Source organism: Clinocottus analis, unplaced genomic scaffold, assembly GCF_023055335.1.
Source record: "Clinocottus analis isolate CAN_PGR_092001 unplaced genomic scaffold, fCliAna1.0.p SCAF_12, whole genome shotgun sequence".
Lineage (NCBI taxonomy): Eukaryota > Metazoa > Chordata > Actinopteri > Perciformes > Cottidae > Clinocottus > Clinocottus analis.
In genome coordinates this window covers 18,012,995-18,033,756 of record NW_027175843.1, presented here as the reverse complement: position 1 = coordinate 18,033,756, position 20,762 = coordinate 18,012,995, and the positions used below count along the sequence as shown (strand labels likewise).

The 20,762-nt window shown below is 44.0% G+C and overlaps 2 protein-coding genes across 12 annotated transcripts in view; one reads left to right on the top strand and one right to left on the bottom strand.

Moving 5' to 3' along the window:
- caska (calcium/calmodulin-dependent serine protein kinase a) overlaps nt 1-9,365 on the top strand; it is a 105,337-nt gene extending 95,972 nt beyond the window's left edge. For 7 of the 11 annotated variants that reach the window (XM_068572855.1, XM_068572851.1, XM_068572849.1 and 4 more), the window contains 8 exons: nt 1,515-1,556; nt 2,012-2,208; nt 2,325-2,440; nt 5,946-6,026; nt 6,203-6,283; nt 6,404-6,606; nt 6,686-6,769; nt 8,798-9,365. In XM_068572855.1, coding sequence (XP_068428956.1) covers nt 1,515-1,556; nt 2,012-2,208; nt 2,325-2,440; nt 5,946-6,026; nt 6,203-6,283; nt 6,404-6,606; nt 6,686-6,769; nt 8,798-8,974 — 981 coding nt within the window. In that variant the 3' untranslated portion in view covers nt 8,975-9,365. The remainder of the gene's footprint in view (nt 1-1,514; nt 1,557-2,011; nt 2,209-2,324; nt 2,441-5,945; nt 6,027-6,202; nt 6,284-6,403; nt 6,607-6,685; nt 6,770-8,797) is intronic. The other 4 variants (XM_068572858.1, XM_068572857.1, XM_068572856.1 and 1 more) reach the window with 1 other exon arrangement.
- A 5,767-nt stretch (nt 9,366-15,132) lies between these two features.
- Nucleotides 15,133-20,121, bottom strand: nyx (nyctalopin). Its single transcript, XM_068573059.1, has 4 exons — nt 20,100-20,121; nt 18,305-18,591; nt 16,964-17,268; nt 15,133-15,958 (listed from the first exon to the last, which is right to left on the bottom strand). Exons 1-4 carry the CDS (start codon nt 20,119-20,121, stop codon nt 15,133-15,135), a joined length of 1,440 nt encoding a protein of 479 aa, XP_068429160.1.
- Nucleotides 20,122-20,762: the final 641 nt, after the last annotated feature.

Genomic DNA, 20,762 nt, shown 5'->3' with positions numbered 1-20,762 from the left:
CGCACTGCGAGCTCCTTTTTAAACTATTAATGAAGAACTATTGGATTCTGGGCCCACTCCGAAATGCATTGAATTTAAAATATATAATTTGCACCAAAATAGGCTGCAGCTGTTAGCAGCTCAGAGAGAGAGAGAGAGAGAGAGAGAAAGAGAGAGAGCAGACTAAATGTATCTGGCTTTGTTTCGAGGGTCTTTTGGGGAAATTAGATTTCATTGATTTGGAGCGCATAACGCTCCCCTTCAAGTGAAAGAGGAAAACAGTCGGAGGGTTATTAAAGGAGGAAGCCGGAGATCCAGACATCACCAACGACGCACACATCTTCATGGTCCTTCTCTACTCATCTGTGCTCTTTAACACACACACACACACACACACACTTCCACAGACGAACAGAAATCACACTGCTGAGGTTAAACATTTTATTCTAGAGGTCTTCACAGGTCCAATATTTTAGGGGTAAAAGAACGTATGTGCATACCAGTAAATGCTAAAAAAAAAAAAATTAAAAGAAAGAAAGAAAGCCACAGAACCAGTTTACACCAGTAAAACAATCAGACTAGATCCAGATCAGGTTTATTTAAACCGTTTGGTTTATAAAATGATGATAACGTTCTGAGGCCATGTCTTCAAACAGCTCGGTTCTTTCACTTCACTTACACTCGCCACTTCTACATAACCACTTCATTCTGTGCACTTTATCCTGATCTTACTTTTCATTTTATAGATCCAAATGTAATTATTCAGTACTGTAAATATTCATGCTCCCTTTTTTATTGCACTCTGTTTCATGTTAAAAGTTTACTAAAAAACCTGAATATATTTAATTCGTAATGATTCAACACAGAGAAAAGCAGCAAAAGCTGACATTTAGGGAGCTGGTACCAGAGAGGTGCTCTGGTAGTGGACATACGGACACACTGCTCGAGAGCGTGACCCTGCTTTGACCCGATTTAACTGAACCGATGAGGACCTCAACATGAGTGTCATCATGCCGGCAGTGCAGCGCTTCCCTCCATTCACTCGTATGTGTGGTAATAATGACACGGGGATCCTTGAGACCCCCTGAGCGCTGATCCCCAGTCAGATATGAATCGACTTCAAGCCAACTTAAAGGTTTTGCGTCATTACCCACAATCCTCCACCACTGTGTCTTGATCTGTGTGCACCTTCCTGACACAGACGCCGTCCATTCCCACTGCGATGCAACATCAATCACCCCCCAAAAAAATCATGTCATTCTTCTCCTGTGGCGTCAAACGGTCACAGCAGATCCTGCCAGCAGAGGGCAGTAGAGTCCTCCACACGGCATCTCCCCGAGTTCACCCCGAATCCAGTCCAAGTAGACAATATGAGGATCATAATCCATTAAAAAAAATGCTGTACGTCGCTGTCCTGTCTCACCACCATCACCTCCACCTCCCCTCCACCCACCTCGGCCTCCACACTGCTGTTAAGACGTTGCACAGCCGTTTTGCTGCATGACGTGTGTGTGTGTGATGCTTTCACATCCTAGATTGTATCCAGACCTCCAATCAAGGACAAAATGTCTGTTAAGGTAAGAGATGGCCTCTCTCTCTCTCTCTTTCTCTCTCTCTCTCTTCCCCACAAACATAAAAAAATACAAAACACGTGTACACATTTGTCCCAAACACTTCCAGCAGCGCACTTCCTTCCACTCAGAGTGGAGTCTGTGCGGCGAGAAATGAAAATAAAGCCGGATAATGACTTGTTTTTGAACTAACGGACACATAAACAACACCGGTGCTGTAATTACCAGTGTGTTGAGAGGCTCATTAATAGCCCGGCAGTGTCTGGGTTTATCTCACTGGAGAAAGTCTTTCCTTGGAAACTGGTTTCCCACCTGGCAACCAGAAGCCCGACGCCAACCCCTAGAGCGCAGTACTTGAGTTCGAGCTGCCGCCATGTGCAAAAACACACCATGCAGCCTCTCTGATGTCCCCGTCAAGTTGTTTCTGTCCTTCGCCTTCACTCCCTGGTTTCGCCACACAGATCTACGTCAGGGCCCAGTTTGAATACGACCCCTCCAAAGACGAGCTCATCCCCTGCAAGGAGGCCGGCATTCGCTTCCAGGTGGGCGACATCGTCCAGATCATCTCCAAGGACGACCACAACTGGTGGCAGGGCAAGCTGGAGAACACCAAGAACGCCACGGCGGGCCTCATCCCGTCGCCAGAGCTGCAGGAGTGGTGAGAGGGGAAACACACACACACACACACACACACAGAGAGAGAAAGGTCACAGAGGAACCGTTCCTCAGCATCTACAATCCTCCAGCTGACCCTCCTCGTGTGTGTTTTGGTAGGCGGGTGGCGTGTATAGCCATGGAGAAGACCAAGCAGGAGCAGCAGGCCAGCTGCACCTGGTTTGGCAAGAAGAAGAAGCAGTACAAAGACAAGTATTTGGCAAAGCACAACGCAGGTACGCCCTCACACACGCGCACACACACCCGTCCACGCCCGCGTGCATGCGTTTGTCCTCATCGTTCGTGAGGGCGGGACAGCATGCGCCTCGGCCCGTCCGTGTGTCTGCGGGTGGAAGTCGAGCGTAACGGGATCTGGCGGCGGCGCCGTCGGCCAGAGGTCACGGTGGAAAGCCGTCAATGTCGCGGAAAATGTTATACGAGCACAGGGACGAGTTTGGGGAAGATGTGCCGCTCGTTGTGACCCGATTCTGAGCCAATAACTCCCTGGATTTGAAATAAGAGGCCTGCGTGAAGATTTAGGTTTGACGCCAAATTTGACACTTTTTTTTGGGGGCTCTGTAGAAACTATTTAATGTCGCAGTAATGTATGCTGTTTTAATTAGTGTCGAACCGACGTGTTCAGATAAAGAACAGCAGAAGACAGAAGAGAAATAAAAGAGACATGAAAGAGACATAAGAAGAGAAATACAAGAGACATAAGAAGAAATATATGAGACATATATGAGACATAAAAGACATAAGAAGAGGTTAAAGGTCTCATCCAGCTGGAACCATGTTCACACACTGCTCTACACACACTGCTCTACACACACTGCTCTACACACACTGCTCTACACACACACTGCTCTACACACACACACTGCTCTACACACACTGCTCTACACACACTGCTCTACACACACTGCTCTACACACACTGCTCTACACACACTGCTCTACACACACTGCTCTACACACACACTGCTCTACACACACTGCTCTACACACACTGCTCTACACACACACTGCTCTACACACACTGCTCTACACACACTGCTCTACACACACTGCTCTACACACACACTGCTCTCCGTGACGACAGCAGAAGCTCCGCCCCTGCAGAGGAAGTCAAGCTGTTCAGAAACACGTCTGAGCTGCTGGACGAGTATGTTCCATTTCTTAGATAGTTGTTATGTCACATCCGTGTGTGTGTGTGTGTGTGTGTGTGTGTTTGTCTGAAAAGGACTTGCTCTAAGCAACAGCATGCAACTGGGATGATAAATAATAGTTATGTAAGCATGCATGCATGGGATCCAGCGTCAGCTGCGTTTATTTGGTATTTAAGACTTTGACTCATTAAAAAATGAAGTTGACTCTGTGAAGAGAAACGATGCCGCTGGTTAAATGAGACTTAACCAGCAAAGCTCTGTATTCTTTCCCACAAAACGTGTTTGTAGCCTCCAGACTGAGTTGTTAAACATTGTTGTAATGCTGTATTCATACTGAAGGTGTTGTGTCGGTGCGGTTCAGGTTTCACATGTTTAATGGTCAACGACTCTAAACCTCCGGTCAGCACTTTACAGGATGTGCTGACCAACACACTTCTGCATGGTCGTGGTTATTCATTGCCACCTCAATGAGCAACGTTCAACCAAACATTGGAGGAGTCTTTTTTTATTCCCCTGAAACCTGACGGCTCACACACAGTCTGTTGGGCTGAATTTACCCAACAACAACAACGACGACAACGACAGCAGCAACAGCATAATGTTGTGTACTATGTCCATCCCCCAGCTGTTGTATCTTGCTATGTGTGTGTGTAACATTTTGTAATTCTGCTGTTGTAACCGAACCATGTTGACCCCTCTCCATCTCTCTCGCTTTCTCCTACTGAACGGCCTCTCTGCATGTAAGTAACAACCGGTGACAGCAACCAACTCTTCTTCTACTTCTTCTACGTCTACTACTTCTTCTTCTTCTTCTTCTTCTTCTTCTTCTTCTTCTTCGTCTGCTACTACTTCGTCTTTTTCTTCTTCTTCTGCTACTTCTACTTCTTCTACATCTTCTTTGACTGCTTCTACTACTGCTTCTTCTTCTTCTTCTTCTTCTTCTTCTTCTTCTTCTTCTTCTTCTTCTTCTTCTTCTTCTTCTTCTTCTTCCTCTACTACTACTTATTCTTCTACTACTACTTCTACATCTTCTACTGCTTCTACTTCTTCCTCTACTACTACTACTTCTACATCTTCTTCTATTTCTACTTCTTCTTCTTCTTCTTCTACTGCTTCTTCTTCTTCTTCTTCTTCTTCTTCTTCTCTCTTTCCTGTAGTTTCCATCAGCTGTCACTGCCAGTGTTTCAGTTTGGTTTCTGTTGGTTTGGTCATAAAACAACAGAAGAAACAAAAGACAAAACTGAAACCGTGTAGCTCAGTGTGTCAGATATTGTGTGTCGTTCATCTTCACCCATCTTTTTTAAAACACGTTTGGTCCCGTTAGCCGACCCAGAACTCAGTAGCGTGAATACGAGCAGACTTTAGTGAACTAACAGCCTCTTCTCTTCTGTATTTATAACCGATTATTCCCCGGCCGGCTGCACGTGTGCACCCGGTGACTTGAGGGGCCTGCGTGTCACCTGTCAGCACCCTGGGGTGTTGGCTGCGTGGCGGCTCAGGTTACAGAACATATTGTACAGGGAACGTCTCCGCTAGAACATGTGACACACAACCTGCAATTCGCCTCATTTATTCTGGTCTCTCTGCGTCGAGCAGAGAGACGCTCGTGAATGTCGCACCTGGCGCGCCGCATTAAAAATACGCTGAAGTCAACCTGTAGCTGTGGACTACAGGACGCAGAGGAGATTCACTAAGAGGAAAGAGTTGCAGAGGTTTAACTTAATCAATGCCCTTAGGAGATACCTGAAGCAATTCACCAATAAACAGCTGATACATAGGGAGCATTTTAGTCTTTATTATAGCAAATATGTCCGGTTTGAAGCTTTTCTGTGTCGTGTGTGATAGTTAACTGGATATTTGTGGGTGTTAGGCAGACTTTACGTGAGCCACCTTGAGCTCTTGACTTATTTTCTGACGTTTTATTATAAGAAATAACTTCTGGTAGACAGGCAGACGTTATCCTGGTAAGAAACGCATAGAAAGGCAAATAAAACCAGGATAATGAACGTGTGATGGCTGCTGCTCTCTGGCTGGATGAGGATTATATTGTAAATTGAGGAAAAGAGGGAGACAATGAATGTGTGAACCCTCGAGTTGGGACATTTCAATTGTTTGGCAACAGTCAGAAACCCAAAGATTTTCAGTTTACCGTCAAAGAAAAGCTGGAAATATTTATATTTTACATGCAAGACACATTCATTGTCTCCCTCTTTTCCTCAATTTACAATATAATCCTCATCCAGCCAGAGAGCAGCAGCCATCACACGTTCATTATCCTGGTTTTATTTGCCTTTCTATGCGTTTCTTACCAGAATAACGTCTGCCTGGTCAGATTAGTTTAATCTCAAGAGCACAGCAATTTTACATCATTAGTTTCTAAAGGAGTCGTCATCACTTCACGGTTCATCTCAGCTCTCCAGTTGTTGTTTTTATTTTGATTTGATGAGCGACCCGACGTCCTCCTCCTCTTCATCTCATGTGTTCAAGATCCTGTTCCCCTCCAGCTCTGCTCCTCATCCTCTCTCTCTCTCTCTCTCTCTCTCTCTCTCTCTCTCTCTCTCTCCCGCCGGCAGTGTTCGACCAACTAGACCTCGTCACGTACGAAGAGGTCGTGAAGCTTCCTGCTTTCAAGAGGAAAACATTAGTTTTGTTAGGTGAGTGCAGCACGAGGACAATGCACAGAGTGAACTTTATCAATCAGTACTGCACAATCACCTTATTTTATATATTTTCTTATACTATTAGCATTTATAGCTCCTTTTTTTTTTGTACTGACCCTCGCTGACGGTGTGTGTGTGTGTGTGTGTGTGTGTGTGTGTGTGTTTGTCAGGAGCCCATGGAGTGGGCAGAAGACACATCAAGAACACACTCATCACCAAACATCCCGACAGATTTGCCTACCCCATTCCACGTAAGACGCCACATCCCAGTCCTCCACGGAAACACAGCGCTTTTGTGTGTCTGGGAGGCTGATTATGAATGCTCTCTGTGTGTGTGTGTGTGTGTGTGTGTGTCTCCCGGCGTCCCGCAGACACAACCAGACCTCCAAAGAAGGACGAGGAGGACGGGAAGAACTACTACTTTGTCTCCCACGACCAGATGATGCAGGACATCAGCAACAACGAGTACCTGGAGTACGGCAGCCACGAGGACGCCATGTACGGGACGCGGCTGGAGACCATCCGCATGATCCACCAAGAGGGACACATCGCGATACTGGACGTCGAGCCTCAGGTGTGTGTGTGTGTGTGTGTGTGGGTGTGTGTGTGCATATGTAAGGACATTGTGACCACTAACGCTTGTTCTTCATCAGGCCCTGAAGGTCCTGCGGACAGCAGAGTTTGCGCCGTACGTCGTCTTCATTGCCGCACCGACTATTGCGCCGGGCATCAACGAGGTGGGAACACACACACACACACACACACACACACACACACTCACGCTCTCGACAGATGATGCATGTTGAACGATAACGCATGCGGTCGCATCACAAGATAAGAAAGTGAATTCAAACTGTCATTCCCTCTCCTGACCACCAGGGGGCGACTCCTCTGGTTGTATAGAAGTCTATGAGAAAATGACTCTACTTCTCTCTTGATGTATTCCCTCAGTAAACATTGTAAACATGAGTTTATGTCTCAATCTCTAGTGTCACGTCTTCTATACAGCGTGATGTTCATTCAGTAGATTACGCTCATTTAGAGTCAAACAGACCATAAAGGAGGGGGCGCTTTAGGGCGGGGCTTGCTGTGATTGACAGGTCCATGCTGCTGATTTGTAGCTCATAATACAGCAAAATACAACTAGAAGTCCCAGCAAATGCACAAGTCCACCATTCACCATTGAGCCTTAATTCAATGAAGCTGTATTTAAGGATTTCATCTTCAGGAGGAACACTTGGACTTGTCAAATACCTCAAAAAGTCTACATTCAAATAATGAATTCACTTCCTGTTTCCTGGATTTAGAGATTTATTATATTGCATAATACATCAGCGCTGCGACAAACGACTCTTTTTATCTGATAAACATCCCAATAATGTCTTTAAAACAACAATAACAGTGTAATAATGCAGCTAGTTTGTTCAGTTCCACCCACAGTAGGAAACTCTTCTGCTTCTAGTTCTGTGGACGGACGTCACCAAGATCTCGCCTCTAATCTGCTTCACACGTTTAGATTAAAGCGATGCCAGTTGTTACCTGACCGGGTCGCATCCCCCAGGTGTCAGTCAATGACACGGATTCATTCATTTCATTGCGTCTTGAACTTTGAAGCTTCAGAGTCGCCTCTCGTTTCCGCCGGCGTGTGTTTCCTTCTCTCAGCTCCTCTGCACTTGTTTCCTTCTGCATGCTGCATGCGTTTGTTTCTCTGGCTCCTCTCAGATGCCCAGGTGGTGTCGAACGCTGCCAGTAAGTATGTAGTGGTGTTTGTAATTAGTGTGTGTGTGTGTGTGTGTGTGTTCTTTGCCATATGCTTCTCGTGGTTAGTGCCGCCTTCTGTGTTTTCCTGTCCGCTTCCTCTGCTGAGCAAGGCCCTTACACACTGTGCTGTAGCGGCCATCTTGCAGGTTGACTGCATGTCACGCTGCGTGGTCCTAATATAATACACTATAACAACAATATATATATATATATTATGCAATAAATGTCTGGTGCTTTACCACGATAGACTACACAAGAAGTTCTCAGTGTCTTTGAGTACCTAGAAAACCGCTTTATAAAATCTAAAGTATTATTACGTCAATATTTTTCGCTAAATTGTGAGCGTTGCTGATAAATTAGAGCCTTTAAGCTTGTGGTTCTCAAACTGGTGGGATGCTGTTTTTTCTTTTTCTGACACATCGCAATGGCTGACATATCTGCACTCGTTTTGTTTCGCACAGGTTGCACATTATTGTTAATATCTTAAAAAGATATTTTGTGCAAAAAGGTTGTAATTGCAGCCACAATAGGCAATTTCGGTGTAGTGGGCCATAAACATTGTTCTTCCTCAAGTGGGACAAAAAAAGACACAAACGACTGCTTTAAGGTGATGCTTTAATTAGTTTGTTTTTTGTCCCATCGACAGTCAAAACCCCCAAAATCTAAAGTTTGCTTGACTAATCGACCGTCTCAGCTTATTTGTTCTTTAATTGCTTCATTCAAACGTCATATTCTCGCTGCAGACTGACGGCGTCTTCTCGAAGTTATGCAGTAAAAATAAGAAACCCGTGTTCCCAGAATAAGTTCATGGCTCGGGGAGAAGAAATCTGATGATTTGTGATTTTAGTTCTTGATCAACAACTAAAGATGTCTCCGTGTTTCTCACCTTGAATATCTCCCTCGCGCCGTATGCACGGGCCTTGAGAGCTTCTCTTTCAGTCTTCTCCACCCCTCTCTCTGCCTCCATCAGCGTCTAACTCCTCCTCCTCCTCCTCCTCCTCCAGGACGAGTCGCTCCAGCGGCTGCAGAAGGAGTCCGAGATCCTGCAGAAGACCTACGCCCACTACTTCGACCAGACCATCATCAACAACGAGATCGACGAGACCATCAGGCACCTGGAGGAGGCCATCGACCTGGTGTGCACCACCAGCCAGTGGGTTCCCGTGTCCTGGGTCTACTGAGCCTCCGCCTCCTCCACCACCTCCTCTCTCAGCGACAGCAACACGGCCAAACTCCCATCATTCCCAGTGAGAATAAATAATGAACTTTAACAACAACAAAAAAAAAGCGAAGGGGAAACGTCTCTCTACACTGCAATGAATGGACCCCCCCCCCCCTCCTCCCATTCAACCTAAATCCTCCCAAACGCTGCACACACACACCACCAAGCGGCCATTTTTGGGACTCTTGCCCCCCCCTTCCCTCTCCCCGACAGACGACCTTAGTCATAGTGATGTATAAAAACAAGAGTTTAAACAAAAAGTGAATATTGTCATGTCTGTACTAGCTAGGAGGCAACATTTCTGTAGATGTTTGTTTTAAAGAGACAGTACTGCGTCCCGTCCTCCCCCCCTCCCCCCGCCGCCGCCGCAGCCCCCGTCGGGTGTTGTGGTCCTGAAGCGTCTGAAGGGAAAGACACCGGCGGGGTTTTTTTTTTTTTTTTGTTGGTTTGTTTCCGTCTCTCAGAATGAAGTAAAAGCACACAAACGCACCGCGATGTCCTCTCGTCTGTGGGTCACGTCGCCCATCCCCTCATTATTTATTCTGTGGGTCTGTTTCCACGCTGTAAAAAGATGGGTTTCACTGTGTCATGTTTAGCTTTTTGGTACAGTTGCATCATCACACACACACACACACACACCTACCAGGTACTGTCTCTTCTAAATGAATCCATGAATGTTTTAGAGATATGAATGAGGTAATCATGCATGTGGACATTTGCAAGCTTCCATGCTGTCAGTCAGTCAGTCAGTGTTCCCAGTGTCCCTCTGTAAACCTCCAAGAAAGAAAAGAAGACATAAATATATATAAATATATATTAACAACAAAGAAAACACATTCCAGCTGTTTGGAAAGACTGAACTCAAGGGACGCCAGCGATCGGCGACAGATCCAGACGTCGACTTGACACCTCTGCACATCCCTTGCATTTCAGGTGACGTTTCTAAACCCAGAGATTTATAACAAATAAAATAAAACAAAAAACGATCGACCGTGTAGTGAGACGTGTTTGTAAAAAAAAAAAAACAAGAAGAAAAAAATCTTAATAAAAGTCTTGATTTTTTTTTTCTCTTTTTGATTTGTCATACGGAGAAAAAAGGGGGGGAAATGTCACCTTTTTATTCTTCATTCGCCATTTCAGAAATGTGATGTCCAAGAGTATTAATGTCTCCACTGAGTTTTACCGATTGACGAGAGATGAAATATTGATTTCTATTCCGCGGCTGTGCGACCGTCTGCGAGCGAACACCATCCATCCTGCAAAGGGGACGGCTTTGCGAGGGAAGAGGAGGCGGCCTGTGCATCTGAATAACGTGTATATGATTATGAATATGAATACGGCAGACTGACCTACGAGCTGCCTCTTGTGTAAATGACTCTGCAATGATAAAAAAAAAGTTCTTCAGTATGAACAGTTTTTTTTAAATATATTTCCTTTTATGTGTTGGAAAAAGTGAACCTTGGAGTGGCTCTTCTTCTTTTCCACTGAGCATGACACCAACCCTCCGCCCCGAGGTGCACATGAAGCACAATAAGTACGAGTTACTGGAACACAGGGGATTCTGGGTAATTGATAATGACTTATGAGATTTTAATTACAATTGCATGCAAAAACAGCCATTATTAGTTATTATTAGATAGCTGTTTACTGTCGCAGGACAAAGAAAAATTCACATTTATCGCAGTTAATTTGGGGCTTTTTTGCATAATATAAATATCTATTAATTAAATCATTATTTATTAAGATACATTTTCTGGATCTGAGAATTTCCTCCACTATTTTTATTGAGTGATTTAAAAACAGGACACTTTACATTTATTATCTGATTTGAACTCACAATGTTGCCTCAAAACTGCAGAGATGAAGAATCCTGAATTAAGTGTAATTAAATAAATATATTAATATTATAGTTATAATAATAATAATAATTATAATATGTACCGGCTGTTATCTTGTCTCCATTAGCTAATATTTTGTGCAGAAACATCTTTTCTATCTCTAAAATAATTCTGAAACAAACATCATAGCAAGAAGAAAATAAGCCAATAAGGAAATTTGAGAATTTTTTTTTGCCTTGAGGAATAATTAACAATTAACTGATTAATTTCGTTCAGATTGACCATTTTAGCCTCAAAGAAAAGTGATTCTACAGCAGAAAGATTGTTTAGCTGAACCGTTCTGCAAATTAAATGATTTTTTTTTTAAGTAAAAATGTCGTGATAAATATTTCAGATGAACTCGGCTGACTTCTCAGTAACGTGCTGCATTTTGTGAATTTAATCAATCAAAGTGATTAGAAGGAACGCTGCGTTCCTGTTGCGTAACCCCAAAGCAATAACATCTGAAAAAGAGACGCAGCACTGAGGACAGCTGTGTGTAGCTTTTGCTTTTTAAGTGTGGATTTTATTATTACAATGTCATAAAAAGTATAGTATAGTACGTCATAAAAAGTCATAGTAAAGTACTTCTTAATAAAAAATCTTAGTACAGGGAAGTACAAGCAGTAAAAGTATACTTCCACCTCTACATCTACCAACAACAAGGGTGTTATGAATATGAATCCATACTGAGGTCACAGACTCCAGTGGTCAAACCTTTGAGTTGTGTAACTCCTGTTATTACATAGTACAAGTAGTACAAGTACATCTGACAAAGTAGAGCAGCGACACAGCCTAATGTATACTATATAGACACAATACTCCATTTAACCTTTAAGTTTGGCTCCTGACAAGCTTTTTATTACAGATAAAGATATAAAGAAACACAATAATGGTTGGAACCGGCAGTACCGTTTGAAACCACAACCACTGGTTAACATGGAGGAGCCATTCACCTACAGAGGGGGCGCTGTTTCCCCAATTCTGTAGAGACTCGGTGACATTAATTAGTTTAACGCTTCGTGTCAATTAAGTAGTTTAGATAATAAGCATTGGTGGAGGAAGTACTGAAGTTTAATACTTAAGTAAAAGTACAGGTACCCAGGAAAATACAAATAAAAATACTACATCAACAATCTTACTGAAGAAAAAGTAAAACATACTTACTTTTAAATTACTTTTAAGTACTCACGCAAGGGGACGTATGTATGCACTATTATTTTTACTTCAGTAAAGTACAGATACTTAAGTACAGTAACGAAGTAAAAATACTTTGTTATATTCTACTTCTGGTAAACGCTGATAGTGCCTTTTATCATAGCTTTTTTAGTTAGTTACTTTTGTAATTGGTTACTTTTGGAAATAGTTACTTTTGTAATCAGTTACTTTTAATCAGTTAATTTTGTAACTAGTTACTTTTGTAATTAGTTACTTCTGGAAATAGTTACTTTTTAATTAGTTACTTTTTTAATTAGTTACTTTTTAATTAGTTACTTTTGTAACTAGTTACTTTTTTATTTAGTTACTTTTTTAATTAGTTACTTTTGTAACTAGTTACTTTTTAATTAGTTACTTTTGTAATTAGTTACTTTTGTAATTAGTTACTTTTTTAATTAGTTACTTTTGTAACTAGTTACTTTTTTATTTAGTTACTTTTGTAATTAGTTACTTTTTTAATTAGTTACTTTTGTAACTAGTTACTTTTTAATAAGTTACTTTTTTAATTAGTTACTTTTTTAATTAGTTACTTTTGTAACTAGTTACTTTTTTAATTAGTTACTTTTGTAACTAGTTACTTTTTAATTAGTTACTTTTGTAACTAGTGACTTTTGTAACTAGTTACTTTTGTAATTATTTACTTTTTAATTTGTTACTTTTTAAATTAGTTACTTTTGTAATGAGGTACTTTTGTAACTAGTAACGAAATATATATATTAAAAATGAACCCATGCATGGATTTGGAATTTGTCATCACGACCGACAAACATCCATAAAGTCCACAAATACGGAGAAAAAAATCCAAGAATGAGTGAATATTAACTTGAATTTACATTCATATGTGTCAGTTCTTCCAAACAATTTACTGCAATATCCCTGAGAACATTATCAAAACAATTTATGAATCACGTATAAAGCGACATAAACAAAAATCAAATACCGTCGCTGTCCCAGCACATTATTGCTATTTTTATTTGTAATATTTCCTCCGTCTCTTTCCAGGAAATCTTGACTGGACCCATAAACTGAACAGTTATCACGTTAACCCTTCAATGCAGCTGCGCTGTGAATATATCCCAGCATCTGGAACCAGAGAGCACATCTGTAACACCTCTGTTGTATGAAGCAGAGAGAGAGAGAGAGAGAGAGAGAGAGAGAGAGAGAGAGAGAGAGAGAGAGAGAGAAGAGAGAGAGAGAGAGAGAGAGAGAGAGAGAGAGAGGACCAGCAGCCTCCCAGTTGCCTTAGTCCCACCTAATCCCGCATTACAGGCTCAACAGGCCAGTGTGCAGATTAACTGGCGTCCGGGTCGTCTGAAAAGAGTCACTCATCAGGCACGTCAAAAGTTCAACAGCATTCTTATTTTTTTATTGTTAAAAAATATATATATCATGTGTATATATCACAACGTTTTGTCTTCAAACACCAACGCACCAAACTGACATCCAGCAGGTCGGGGATGCACTTTAAGCCGATGAAAACTCCTTTCTCCTTTTCTCCTGTGTTTGAGTCGTCGTAGGAAACCCCAAATTAATTAGTTTATTGTATGTATTTGTTCAGCAAAGTCTTGGGGGGAAAAAAATGTATATCTGCAACAAAAAAATCACTTTTAAAAGATATTTTGATCGTAAGTATGAACATCCAGTGTGATATGAGCCAAAATCCCCCAAAAAGCCTCCTGGAGCGGTGAATAAGACACATTTTTGGAAAGATTAGGACCAAAAGAATGTGAATATGCAACAATAATCACAATAAAACAAAGACTTGGCCTGTTAGGAAGGAGATTCAGTCAAAAAACTGTGTCGTTTGGTTCAAAAATGAAAACAAATGATGTATTTTATGCCAAAAGATTGTCTGAATGGGGCACGCTGGGACTTAAAATTGGAGCGGGAGGATTTTCGCACAGTTTCCAAAAGGTTAACAACTCAGCTACAGAGAACACACAAGTATGCATGTGTATATATATGAAATGAACAGGATGCAGAATGTGTAGCCAATTAACGACATCATTCATGTAAAATGTTAATATATATATATACGTACCTGAAAGCTTCTCTTATCCCACAGTGAACTGACACTTTGACACTTTCCCCTCCCCCCGGCCCTCGACCTGACATATGGCCCTCACACCCCGCAGCACTGCGGCCTGCATGCAGCGAGGTAAAAGCAATGCGAGAGTCCCTCCATTACGCCGCACACACACACACACACACACAAGCGGCGACGCCGCTGAGCCGCACTGATGTGCAATAAGAAGATTAATGCATTTATGGAAAAAGCTGCAGAACCTACATTTATAGATGAGCAGAGAGGACATCTGCTGAGGAGATCACTACAGGAGCTCTTATCTGCTTTAACTTTACACATTTTTACCCACACAAAAATATAAAATAAACACTCGTAACAGACTATATGCAACGCTACGAATATTAATATCACGTCGTATTAATTCAAAGTGAGCGTCGTACGACAAAACGTGGAGGTTCACATGTACATTTTTCGTCGCTCGCGCAGTAATCTGCAGCCTGAACATCGACGCCCGCCGACTGTGTGATTGCAGAGAGGAAAGAAATGCATCAGATATGCAATCTATAAATATCATAGATCGTTGCAGCTCACGCGGAAAAAGTAAATCCCGCCGCGTCGGCGTCAGTCTTCCATGAGAAGATAGCAGGGGTGGGAATCACCAGAGGTCCCACGACACAATATCGACACGATACTTTAGTCCCGATACGATATTTTATCACGATACTGTGATATATTGAGTATCACGATATATTGAGTATCGCGATATATTGAGTATCGCGATATATTGTGATTTATTAGCTTTTTTTCAACCAAAAATACCATGCCGTATCGATTCTCCCCCCCCCCCCATCCCTAGAAGATAGCCGGTAATATTCACGTTCACCCCGTTTGGCAGTGCAGACTCACCCCCTCTGTGCTCTCGTGGATAAATGAAAACTTCTTTTTATCTCATCGGCAATTTGAAGAGCTACCCTGTCGAACTTCTCCCCGCCGCTCTCAAGCGCGAGCAAGCCAGCGGCCCGCGTCCGCCCGGCCGATGAAATCCAAGAAGAGCCACACTGCGACGAAGCACAGGACGGACCGGCCGGCGCGGGCCCGCTGACCTTCGACCCCGGCGGCGAGCTGCCCGTCCTCGGGCCCCAGGGTGCCGTTGCGAAGGCTCTCGGTGGCGTTGCCCGCCTCCTCCCTGATCTCCTGCTGCAGCAGCTTGGAGATGAGGCTGTTGAAGCGGTTCTCCGTGGTCGGGGCGACCTCGGCCGGGGCCGCCGTCAGGTTGAGCTCGCCGGGGTCCACGCACGTGCCGTTGATCTCGGCGAACGCCACCTCGGCCAGGTCCATGCCGGCCACGGAGGACGGCGAGGCGCAGGGGACGTCCCGCACCAGCTTGTAGCTCTCCATCCACTCCTGCAGCCACCGCAGGGAGCAGTCGCACTCCCACGGGTTCCTGAAGAGGAAGAGGCGGCCCAGGAAGTAGACGGGCCGGAACACCGGGAAGGGCAGCGTGGTGAGGTTGTTGCTGTTGAGGTGGAGCGTGATCAGGCTGGTGAGGTTCTCGAACGCGCCTTCCTCGATGGTCAGCAGCTGGTTGCGGTCCAGGTACAGCACCTCCAGCTCCACCTGGTCGCCGAACCAGGTCTTGGACACGTTGGTCAGCATGTTGCCGCCGAGGTTGAGCGTCTTGAGGCGGACGAGGCCTTTGAAGACGTGCCGGGGAAGCTCGTACAGGAGGTTGTCGTTGAAGTAGAAGTTCTCCAGCCGCACGAGGTCCTGGAAGGCGCCGTCGTGGATCACGTTGATGCGGTTCTCCTGGAGGTTCAGGAACCTGGAGTGAGAGGAAAAGAACAAACGGAGGACCTTAGGGGGATTTCTTTCATTCATAGAGCGAGTGAATCAGGTCGGGAATGATGGAAAACCGACGTGAAGCCCCACGGCAGAAGGGAAATTACAAATATTAAAGGAACGCTTAACCCAGAAATCATGCATAAACCAAAACAAACATACATAATAAAATACTTGCATCTTAACCCAGTCTTTAACCTCAAGCCCATTTGTTTCTCCTGTCGATGTAGAACTATAAAATATAAAGTCACTCTTCCCAAACGGTCTCATTAATCGCCTCAAACAGCGGCTTTGTTTTTGTTTTTGAAATATTACTCGAACAGGAGGAAAACAATGCTTTCGCTTTATAATAACTGAGTGGAATGGAAAGAGTCCGGTTGCAATTGAGCGTTAAAAAAATATCTTTCTTTCCAAACAAGCATCTAAAGTATTTAAACTTGTAGTTGACATCTTTTTTCATTATTGATGATTCAACTGAAAAAGCGTTTTTATCCATTCAAGTCTAAAACAAGCTCCAAGTGCCGGTCGCCTTACATTGTCTTTCAAGAACTCAGAGTACAGGGAGTACTTCCCCAGTAGTACAAAGCGAGTACTACTGTTCTATTCTGTAGTATTAAAGTCGGAGTACATCTTCCAGATAACACTGTACAGTAGCTGTTGTTCATGTGTGAATATATCTTGATTCAACCGGATTTTCATGTTCAAATTCTTGTATTTTGAGACTTGACATCATCAAATCTAGTTTTCCCTCCCTAACAGTCACTAATAATACGCTCTACAGTCCCGTGAGCTCATATCATTTTAAACCATTCTTGTTCCACGTGTCATGAGCCTTCGAGTGATAGAAATGTGCAGATATAAAGTCACGGCGGTGTCGTGTTCCTCTGTTAAATGCTGAATCCCCCCAAAAAAATAACACCGCGAACTGCACTTTTTCTCTGGACTGTTGCCGAGTTGCCGCATCACTCCACGCCGCTTGCAGACTCACTTGAGGCTCCCGAGGCCCAGCAGGGAGTTGTAGGCCACCGCCTCGATCTTGTTCCTCTCCAGGTAGATGTGAGTCAGGTTCTCCATCCCCCGGAAAGCCCCGGGGATCCTGCGGAAGTTGTTCTGGAAGCAGAGCACCTCGCGGAGCGCCGGCTGCTCGATGAAGATGCGGTCGGGCATGTTGAAGAGGTTGCAGTTGGACATGTCCAGGCGCACCAGCTTCTTCAGCCCCGTGAAGGTGCGCGTGTGGAGGTAACTGATGTAGTCGTTGTTCGCCATCTTCAGCTCCACCAAGTTGCTGAGGCCCTGCGGGGCAGAAGGGGAGGCAACGTGTTACACCGGCAAGACAACGTGAGAAGTCGTTTAATGTTGACTTTCTGTGGGAATGTGAACACACAAGATTCCTTTTTTGGTTGTTTTTTTAAAGCAATTCCTCAAAAGGTAGTTTATTCCTAAACATATCATTAAACCTATCAATATCTAACCTTTTGAGCCCCTAAAAATGAGGGCTAAAAGCCTTCTGTACGTCTTGTTCCCCGTGTTCAAGTAGTTGTATGTTAAGACTTGTGAAAAGTTTAAAAAAATATTTTAAAAAAAAACACTTATACCATATTTTGATCATGAACATCCAGCATGATATGTGCAAGATTCCCCAAAACTGTCTGGTTCAGGGCCTCAACGACAACCCACATGCTAATAGCAAAGAATCAGAATCTGCAACAATAATCCCAATCCGACAAAGCGTTGGCATGTTGAGAAGGATATTCAGTCCAAAAAACGGTGTCGTTGCAGCGATTTAAATGAAGTTAATCCACCCTGTGGTCGTGGAGATAATAGTTTTTTTTCTTTTTTCTGCAGAAAAGAGGTGCTGGGAGGCTCGAGGCTAAACATGCTAATCATAGAGATGAGTTTGGTTTTATTTGTTCAGGTTTGGAGGTGAACCTGTTGCATATTTGTAGCTTCAAAAAGCTCTGAACAAAATTTGAGCGCGGCCATTTTAATCCCAATCTCCTCCGTTGTTTTTGATTTAGTGGCAAAAAAGCCCATCAATAATCCCAAATTGTGGATTTTACAGAGCGTAAATTAATCAATGTTTCTTTGTTTTGTGTTTTGGATGAACCAAAACTTACACATCCAAAGATTTTATATATTTCTTTGCCGATGTTTCGAGAGAAAGATCAAGATAAGTGTGAACTCTTCGCTCCCTGATGGAGGTGAAAGTACTGAATCTTTCGAGGGTTCACCACTAGAGGAACGTCAGCCTCGTCCTTCATATGATGGAAAACCTTTTGCAACACTTTCACTACAAATCCCTGACATCACCAGGAAGCCCTCCGCCGACCTTGAAGGCTCCGGGCGTGATGAAGGAGATGTTGTTGTGGTCCAGGGAGAGCGTCTTGAGGGAGGGCAGCGTGCCGAAGGCCCGCTCCGACAGGAACTTCAGCCGGTTCTTGTCCAGGTTGATGGCGGCGGCCTCGCAGGGGAACTCTTTGGGCAGCTCAGTGATGCTGGAGCGGTCGCACAGCACGCTGCAGCTCTTCTCCGGGGTGCAGGAGCAGGAGGTCGGACACGCCCGCACGCAAGCCCAGCGGGCCAGCAGCGCCTGGGGCAGCAGGCACAGCACCGAGACTGCAGGCGCACAGAGGGAGGAGGAGGAGGAGGAGGAGGAGGAGGAGGGGGCGGGGTCAGCCATCATTTATACGCTGCAGGGAAATCTCCATGACACAGAGGGAAGATTATAGAGGGACAGAGCGTTCATTTCACTTCCTGTCTGTCTGTGCAGAGATGGAATCAGATCCTGCAGGGAAGAGGCCGGAGTCGCCACTGAGACGTGTGTGTGTGTGTGTGTGTGTGTGTGTGTGTGTGTTTGTGTGTGTGTGTGTGGATATTGCAACATCACAGGCCGTTGGAGCTGAATGTAGTTCATCTCTTCATCTATCCGACTGTTTGGAGTCAGATTTCCGTCTTTTATTTCCTTTGCACAAACATTAATTAGTGTGCGTTTAGTGTGTCAGTTTGTGAGTGTGTGCGTTTGCTTGAATCAAACAGGATTCAGTAAATAATAATGTGAAAATGAACGAATGCATGCGTAGATGTCTACTGGGAGTTTACATCCACAGCTGTAATCCACATTCTGTGGCAGAATTATTTGATTTTTCTTAATTACAGTTTCTAGCATCAATATTGCCAAATTCAATTTAGTGGGCTTTATAAAAAAAAAAAAACACTCTAAACTGCAAACTGTTTCTATGTCCATTCAGTGGTGCCCAAACCTTTTTCTGTCATTACAGTGGAGAAACTTGAATGATGTCATCTCATTTTTATGAGAGAGGAGTAATTTGAATGATTCAAATATCGATTTACATTTGCAACGCTTGCTCTTCCTGTTCTGCAGCGACACATTTCAGTTACTCTCTTCCTAGCTGAGAGTTCGATGTTCAGATTGACGCAGCTAAACTTAGCTTAGCATAAAGACTGGAAACGGGTGGAAACCGTTAGCCGAGCTAACGAACGTCTGCTGGAAAAAATGTTTCACTGGAACTCATTTTGATGTCAGTTTGTTTTTACTTTAGTTTTTACATTTCCTCCCGCTGCTCGTTGAACTAACACAAATTACACATATTCTGCAACAGGATCTGACAGTTTCATTGTAGTTATTCATTGTTTTTTGTTAAAGGCGGCCTGAGGTTCAACTCACAGCTCAAACTTGTCAAGAACAATGTGTCCGGTTGAGGATCTGAACTGTCTCTTTGCGAGCTGCTGCTGCAATGATGAAGTGACGAAGACAGAACAGCTTACATCAGAGATTAGCCCCACAACAATAGGCATTGTCTGCGCCTGGGATTTCACCTCGATCCGGTTCAGGTCGGCTCTCGGTGGCCGCTGCCTTTTAGTGTGATCAGTCAGTCAACAACTTGTGGAGGAAAGGTGTTTAAAGGAGGGAAAGCAGCATTCCTAGAAGGCTCTTTTGAAGAACTTTCTTTTACCCAAGTGATTATTAATTATTAATCCATGAGGATTGACAGTGTGAGGCTTCTTTCACTGAACCAGTTAAAGCTGTGAGATCATTTTTACAGCTGGAAAAAAAAAACATAATATAAAAAAACACAGTAGAGGAGTGAAGGGATAGAACTGACCAGTGAAAGTGATGACAGTCATTACTGAAGCCTCTCATCTGGGACATGCCAGGATTAACGGAGGTCTGAAATGGCACAAAAAAAAACACAGCAGAGCAGCACTTAACGATGAAGCGTTTAAATTATTATATAAATGCATGTCTCAAAGACAGTTTATGAATCTGCAGGTGGGTTTAGCTCAGCTCCGACTCTACAACTTCAAGAGGTACAAACAGACCTCTGACTTCCAGAACATCACGTCTGTAAGCCAATCAGCTTGCAGGAAAAAGGGGAAGCGGCGTACCTGTAATTGTACCTGCACCTGTAGATCTTCCCAGACGGTTGCATCCGTGCGCGTTGAAGGACGCGGTCCAGAGGCTCCTGCGTGGGTCCGTCGCGGCCCGCGGCCCGCTGGCGTCTGCACGGCGCTCCATCAGCGGCATCGCGGACGCTGCTGCCCGACACGGTGCTCCAGCTAGAGTGTGTGCTGCTGGGAGTTTACACTTCAACCCCCACTCCCTCCCTTCACCGTGTGTGTGTGTGTGTTTCATAATACACACACACACACACACACACATACAGACCAAAAAGCCATCTCTTAATGGCAGTCAAATCCCCTGGATGGATGGAGTGATGGAGTGATGGGGAGTGAGACGGGCGGTTGGTGGGATTACAGAAGTAAAG

Excerpts from the sequence above, each read along its gene's own strand:
- nyx (XM_068573059.1), bottom strand. The coding sequence starts at position 20,121 with ATGACTGTCATCACTTTCACTG. Across the intron at positions 18,592-20,099 it reads GACTGTCATCACTTTCACTG|TCTCGGTGCTGTGCCTGCTG; the intron begins GTCAGTTCTATC and ends GTGCGCCTGCAG. Across the intron at positions 15,959-16,963 it reads CTGGGCCTCGGGAGCCTCAA|GTTCCTGAACCTCCAGGAGA; the intron begins GTGAGTCTGCAA and ends CTCTCACTCCAG.